Raw genomic sequence first — 7,661 nt, 5'->3', positions numbered from 1 at the left:
TCACCATACACATCTGAACATTCACATATTCTGCTCCTCAGTACAATTACTCTCGTAGACCTGCAAACAAGGATTAACTACTCCTGTCCAGTGGTTATTCACAACACTGAAAACAGAAACAATTTATATGAACAAAATCATCTCCATTTTCCATGACAAGAGAAGCAACTAAAAGGAATTAAATACCTTCACAAAATGCGCCATGGGCCTTGAGTGGAGCATATCATTTCTGTATATCCATTTCTATCACTGTCTAAAAAATTCTGAAATACATTATCTTTGTATTACATATTTACAAGACCACTAAAATAAACTATTCTTCATGGACAGGAGTTTTCAAAAAGGATAATAAAAACTAAAAACATAATTTTCAATAATGAAGTGTATTCTATTTATTGTTTATCCATTCCAATTACTACAGTCGCTAAAACAGTGGCATTCTTACTTCACTACAAATTTGTACTACCATTTCTTGGAAACATCAGTGTATTCCCCATCTGGACTATCATACCCTTTGATGGGGGGTGTTTTAACTGGTCCACGAACAGTAAAAGGAAGCAGTGTAGGGTTGATCTGTAACAAAAAACAATTATTAAAATATAACACATTCTTCAGAAGGATGTGTTTTCCTGTCAACAGTGTAAGGACATGTAAGTTTCAAGGTATACCCGTTGTCAGATGCTGCTTCATTTGCTGATCCAGAGTAACATCACACAGTAATGGTCAAGAACTGATTTAAGTTAGAAATAATACTGAGCACATGCTTATAACTGATCCAGTTAAGTTTACAATAGGCCGCACTATAGTTCAAGCGGTTAGTCACTGGCTTCCCACAGCGGCGACCCGGGTTCGGTCCTGGGTCTGTTCAAGTGGGATTTGTGGTGGACAAAGTGGAGCTGGAGGGGTTTTCTCCGAGTACTTCGGTTTCCCCTGCCAATCTTCATTCCACCAACTGCTCCACAATCACCCTAACCTATCATCTGGAGCTGGTACAATAGGCCAGAAGTGGCCGCAGTACAAAGGACTTAGTCCCACCCCACTAGCAATAAAATAAAAGCTTACAATAAGTGCATAGTCCCACAATTCATGCCTGTACTATACAACATTACAATGTACAGGTTATGTGATACTATACAAACATCTTTAGCCAGTCACGGTAGCCGAGTGGTCTAAGGCATGCACTGTTTTCGCTTGCTCGGAAGCCGAGATTGTGGGTTCAAATCCCACTCAGGGCATGGATGTTTGTGTGCGTTTTTCTGTGTTTGTCTACAGGTAGAGGCCTTGCGACAAGCTGATCACTCACCCAAGGAGTCCTACCATATGTGTAAGATCTAGAAAAACCGAAGTGAACAGAGTTCATGGAGGTAGGCCCAGGCCCACTGGGGCTGTAGTGCCAAGGAAAAAAAAAATACAAACATCTTTACTGTTCCTTTTCTGACAAAAACAAGTAATTTCAAGAACTACATTTTTAACAGCAAACAGCAGGTTGTCCATTATATCAGTTTTGATTAAATCAATACTCACCTCATGACAAACTGTAAAGGTAGTAACAGTTGTCAGGACAATAAAGTCGACAGGAGTACAACATACCATTACAATACTCTAGCTAGTTAAAAATATATGCTGATGCCACAGTACCTGTATTGCTGCCTGATAGAGTTCCTCTGATTCCTGACGAAGCTCATCAAGAGCTTTCTGCTGTGCAAACATAAGCCTGTCTATCATCTGCATATCCTTCAAATGCTGCTTCCTCTTGTAACGTGTCCAGTCCTTAGTTAGCAGAGCACGTTCCTCTTCTACTGCAGGTGTTATAACTGCTGCTTCCCTCATTCTCTCTCTAAAAGTACGTATTAAAATCACTGGATACCTTACAGCTGTAAATACTATATGTACATACACATAAGACACCCAGATTCAGTGTTACAGTGGCTGGCAAAGTGAACAGGTCAGCTGACTCTTAAAAGCTGTCATGTTATTGTTATCATATGGATATCAGTGGAAATTATTTCAGTCATTTTTTTAAAGAACTTAAATATTTAAACTATTTAAAAGCGTATGACCTAGGTTTAACAATGATGTCTTATATGGCGACATTTATGTAAACCTTGTGAGTTCATTTATCCTTAACATCTTAATATGACACTCCACCAGATGAAATTACTTCATTTAAATTTTAAAACTTTGGACCTCTGTCCAAGAAAATGGGCTGTGGAGATACGGACCAGACTGAGCAAACTTAGAAGATGGTCGAATGGCAGACTTTTGCCATCATGGTGATATATGATCAAGATCGTACTAATAAAGAATTTCTCACTCAGTTAATAATTAACAAATACCCAGTGAAATACTATAGTATAAAAATAAATAAATATACATTAATACAGAATATATGGTTCCATACACCAAGCTGAGCTGGCAATCTGTAACTTCGTTCCCTTATATATGTTGGTAAACATTCAAAAAGCCTTTTCTGAATTTGAAGAAATGTATGACTTACTGAAACCTTAATTGTAATAAGAATTTTGATTAACTAATAACAGTCAATGACAGGCAAGGATAATTTTTCTTAAACAGATGCCTATGGGAGCTAGTTGGGTCAAAATTATATTGACAGGGACTTCCTCAACATCATCTTAGATTCAGGCTGCAATGTTTTAAAGTGTCAAATCTGTGTGGATAATAACATAGCAGGGAAAATTCTGATTACCCAATGGAAATTCTGTGCATTCATGAGCATGAAATTTACCAATCACCAGTACTGGGGGGAGGGGCTGTTTAAACCCCCTATAAAACCTTCATTTTTCCCACAAACGTTTTTAAATGTTCCAAAAGATGGGAAGAGCCTGTTGCATCACTACCAGGTAAAAATATGTTATAGTACTGTACCAATAAAAAGTATAATTCTAGGCATCAGTGAAATACAACACACATATTTCTTCCAGGTCAAGATATTTAATGTACTCATATGACTCCAAGTAAGAACATATTTCTTCCGAATTTTACTGCCAATGATCCAAAAGTCAAAGAGTTGTAGCTCTTGACACTTTAACAACAACTACAAAGACTTAGAATTTTTATTTTTTGATGATATGAAGATCTTTATTGAAATATTATGTTGGACAATGTTTAGTGATGATAATTATCATACACCTCCTGAGAATCATGAAGTTCTCTGTTTTAGCAAGATATCTGTAAGCCTCAGCCTTTGCTACTTACCAATGGTAGAGCAGTATATATAACTAAAAAACATAATGTAAGTGGTTTGAAATGCAAGGATGGCCTTACAAAATCTCTTTTAGTAATTCATTGCGTAGAATGTTTATAAAACATAATTTACTTTTTTCCATCAACTAATTCCAATGGAACTTCAAGTTCATCTATAGGTTTCAGTTGCTTAGCATTCCTTTCAAGACGACGGATCTGCTTTTCCAGTCTCTTCTTCTTTCGTTCTTCTCTCTGCTTTAAAATAGCAGGATCTATTCGTTTCTTTTTCTTCAAAGGCTCGGCACTACAATAAACAGCAAAATAATTAATAATAATAATATTCCTTTCAACAAACTCTCGTTAACACTTGTAATCTGTTCCTGCCTTTCATAGATTTTGGAAATAATTTCTCCCTCTCACTATAAGAGGGAAAATTTTAATACAACACATGTTTTATCTCTGGTTTATAAGACTGTCACAAACTTCAGGCAGCATTTTCCAGACTAAAAGTATAACAAAACAATATAAATTTACTTTCAGCATAAACAATTCCAATTTACAGATGACTGGGGGCCATAATATGTCACAGCACCTTCTATGTAACTTACCAATATTATGAGGAGCAATACACAATTGCAATTCTGAAGAATATACAAATACACAAATGTGTGTCAATACCATCATGTACCTCAATGAGTTTTCAATTTTATTATTTTTCACTCTCATTTTAATATGTCAAATCAAATACAGTGTTTTATAATGAATCTGAACAAAAGGAATTTCACTTACTAGAGACATGTAGAAGCTTTAAAGAACAGAGGACTGATACCAGTACTGATTAACCTTGTTGACGTGTTACTGCTTTGGACATCAGAAATACAAAGCCTGCATAAACAAAGAGATAATTGAATTACAGCACAGGCAGTTCAAAAAACATTAAGAAGATGATACAAGAAGGGGGAGGATGTGAGTTAGGAAGTGCTGGACTGTAGGCTTGCTGGCAAGGCATCAACTGTGGTTATCTTCTTCATCGTTATATGCAAAATGACAGTGAGCATCTTCTAGTCTGGGGCCTGAAGATACAGCAGCTTCTGGAGAGTAATGCTGACCACTCACCCCTTCATTCAGTGTCAAAGTTAATACGGCGATTGGTTTTATGGACATTAACCATCATCCAAATTTTATTAAAATAACATTTCAGAAACCGGAATCTGTTTCCATCCTCAGGTAAAAAGCCTATTCTGTTGAGCCCAGTCAGCAGAGCTAATCCCTATCCTCTGACACCAAAAACTAGCCCAAGAAATAATGTATAAACCAAGTGTGACAGAAACCATATGCAGGATGTACAATATAAATTCTAAGGCCACGCCATAGCTTAAGCGATTAGTCGCTGGCTTCCCACCACTGTGATCTGAGCAAGTGGGATTTGTGATGGACAAAATGGCGCTGGGGCAGGTTTCCTCCGAGTACTTCGGTTTCCCCTGCCAATGTTCATTCCATCAAATTCTCCACAAATAAGAATATCTAACTAATTCTAAATTGTAATCAGTAGTAAAAAATTGTAACTATTGTAATTTTAATCTACTTATATATCAAATTGTTAATATTCAGAATTAACTTGACTTGTCATATATCATGTACAATGATCTACAGTGACGAAATAAATCAATCAATCAAAATATAACATTATAATGGTACATTAACTACATGCATGAGACATTGCAGCTATGGCTGTGCATACTGCAACTGAAATCTGTAAAACCATAGTCCAACTTAAAACTGAAATCACTGAATCAGGTTCTAAAAAGGAAAACTATAAGTTTTGTAACATTATGTTTGGCACTTGAAACTCTCTACATGTGGAACGTAGTACAAAGACAGCCTTACCTATAGTTTAAATTGTAACTAGGATGCTTCCTTTATGTATCTAGACTTTGAGAATGAATGTATGAAAGAACTGGAGTAAGATGGATGGAAATGTAACTTTATAACAATTTTAAATTACTGTAATTCACAGTTATTCCATTTGAAAGACCCAGAATATATATTTTGCACATAAAAATGGGTAACACAACAGGTCTGTGTAATGAACTGTACAAAACAAGTACTAGTGTAAAAATATACAGAACAGAAATCACATACATTAAACAAGTTCTACAAATTCTTGATCTAGTTTATTATTCATACAAAATTTCACAAATTCGAAATTTTATTCAAAACCAGGTGTGAAATTATGAGATTCCTGGTTTACTCAACAGTACATATGGTGTCAAAACATTATGGGAAGACAGCAGAACTGATCTGCCACTGAGGTCTAAGGCCTGAGGGATATTCTCCCAAAGGTTCTGACATACAGTATTGTCAAATCTTACATTTTATTTAATTTTAAAACGTTTGAAATAGTTTTTGTGGACATTTACGAAATTTTTGGATGACAAAAACTTTTTGAACTTGTAAAACCATGAAATAATAAATGTTTTCTTTATTTATTTATGTATTGGGTCCACTCAGTCTTGTATTGATTATGCACTTGAGTCTTTCCCCTGTAGTACTGCTGCCATTGCATCAAGGTCATTCTTTCGTCAATTGCTTACGTCAAGGGTCTACACTAACTACATGCCCTCAGGGGCTGGTCCTTGGGTATGTGGGCAACGGTTTTGTGTATATGGATTATTTTACACCGCTGTCAGTAGCTAGACTATATAGCGTCGAATGATAGGATGGCTGATTGGAAACGATGTCGAATGAACGGGTCGTGGCCCAATCGAACTACTATCTTGGAATTTGCCTGAGTAAACCCATGAAACACCTGTTAAGACAGCTGGTGCCCAGGCAGAGATTCTAACCGAGAACATTTCGAAAGAGAATCTAGAGTGTTAATGTTACACCAGCACGTTCGTGAAAAAAACTTTTATTAGTTCCATAACCTATAAGAACATGTAATACACTAACCTACAAAGAGCTGCTGTCAGTCCTACTCGAATCATTATCATCTACTTTTGGTCCTGCTTTGTGTACTTTTAGTGAATAATGAGCATTAAATTGCAGAATTAGTTAAAATGGTAAAAACAACTGATCTGCAAATTTCCTCAAATACGCAAATATATCACAGTGTGTCACGACCTCCGACGACTTCCGAAACCGACACATTCCTTCCCAGCGCTTACGCTGGTCGCCATTACGGCCATATTACGATGCTACAGCTAAAACAAGAAGCCATGGATTAACTTCTATTTGTTTCACATGATGGCGCTGGATGTACGAGCATGCAGTCGCGGTACCTAGTAGCCGAGATTTGTCTTCGGAGCGACGAAATAATAAAACAATTATAAAAGACAAGTCCGTCCAGTGTGACTACTTCAGTTTTCTCACTTGATGATTCACTAGCCTTACATGTTTCGATCCATTTCGATGTTCATTCCATCAAATTCTCCACAAATAAGAATGTAAAAAATTGTAACTATTGTAATTTTAATCTACTTATATATCAAATTGTTAATATTCAGAATTAACTTGACTTGTCATATATCATGTACAATGATCTACAGTGACGAAATAAATCAATCAATCAATCCATTTGGATCATCTTCAGAGGCACCAAACACTTTTTAGAAACCACTATCACGACAGTTGTCATATCAATTACACATGTATTGCCAAGTACACAATGTTCTATCAGTCACAGCAGCCTTTCTGGTTATAGAAATATTTAAAGTTGTTTTAAAGTTCTGAAAAAACTTTGTTAAAAATTAAAATTCATAAACCTTGCAGGTTCGTGTCAATACCCCTGTCGTCTCTCTTCAAGGTGGCCGATGTTGTGCCGCCTATGTAACTTGAGTAGGGAGATTCTTAATATAGTCCGTTATGATTCCTTGGCCCGCTGGGGACAATTTCCATCACAATTTATCACACAGTTCAAATTTCTAACCATATTAATCCAGAAAGAACGTAATTTGTATAAGACCATAGATGAAGCTTTCCATTTAGTGGGTCCCATAAACCCTTCCACTGGTGATCTTTGTACGAGATGTAAAAGATAAAGATGGATTACCGATTATTGTGGCTGCACTATATAAGGGCTCATACATTTTTGACCGCTTTAATCGTGGTCGTCAATCGTTTTTCTATGTCGTGGGCCAACTCCCCGTCCAATTAATCAAGTAAGACATTATCAGTCGTTTCGGAATTAAATTCTGAAATCTGAACAGAAGAAGAGAGAGGAGGCAGAATTGACAAAGTGGAGTGCTCACAGTAGCGGAAGCGCAGTGTTTTTCGTTAACAGGTAAAGCATGAAGATCACTGGGTTGTTGATCTCGTTGAAAACACTGAAGAAGATAACTTCGCTTTTCGCACGGAAAGACTTTTTATTGTTTCGTTTCTTAATGTTTTATGACAAAGACGTCTAGGTCATTGAAACAAAGGACATGTTCCGCTACACTTTCATAAATTACTGTTGA

At 36.4% G+C, this 7,661-nt stretch overlaps 1 protein-coding gene across 1 annotated transcript; it reads right to left on the bottom strand.

Moving 5' to 3' along the window:
* Positions 1 to 364: 364 nt before the first annotated feature.
* Positions 365 to 6,410, bottom strand: LOC111863388 (39S ribosomal protein L40, mitochondrial). Its single transcript, XM_023849661.2, has 5 exons — positions 6,157 to 6,410; positions 3,994 to 4,089; positions 3,338 to 3,508; positions 1,639 to 1,837; positions 365 to 573 (listed from the first exon to the last, which is right to left on the bottom strand). Exons 1-5 carry the CDS (start codon positions 6,195 to 6,197, stop codon positions 463 to 465), a joined length of 618 nt encoding a protein of 205 aa, XP_023705429.1. The 5' UTR covers positions 6,198 to 6,410; the 3' UTR covers positions 365 to 462.
* Between the last annotated feature and the right edge of the window lie 1,251 nt (positions 6,411 to 7,661).

The sequence above is a fragment of the Cryptotermes secundus genome, unplaced genomic scaffold, assembly GCF_002891405.2.
Source record: "Cryptotermes secundus unplaced genomic scaffold, Csec_1.0 scaffold568, whole genome shotgun sequence".
Taxonomy (NCBI): domain Eukaryota; kingdom Metazoa; phylum Arthropoda; class Insecta; order Blattodea; family Kalotermitidae; genus Cryptotermes; species Cryptotermes secundus.
This window is presented reverse-complemented; position numbering and strand designations above follow the sequence as displayed.

Bases quoted from the DNA above. Each gene is read 5' to 3' on its own strand.
- LOC111863388 (XM_023849661.2), bottom strand. From the start codon at position 6,197: ATGATAATGATTCGAGTAGGACTGACAGCAGCTCTTTGTAG. The intron at 1,838-3,337 runs GTAAATTATGTT...ACGTACTTTTAG, and splicing joins GAATTAGTTGATGGAAAAAA to AGAGAGAATGAGGGAAGCAG. The intron at 574-1,638 runs GTACTGTGGCAT...TTTTTGTTACAG, and splicing joins TCTATCAGGCAGCAATACAG to ATCAACCCTACACTGCTTCC.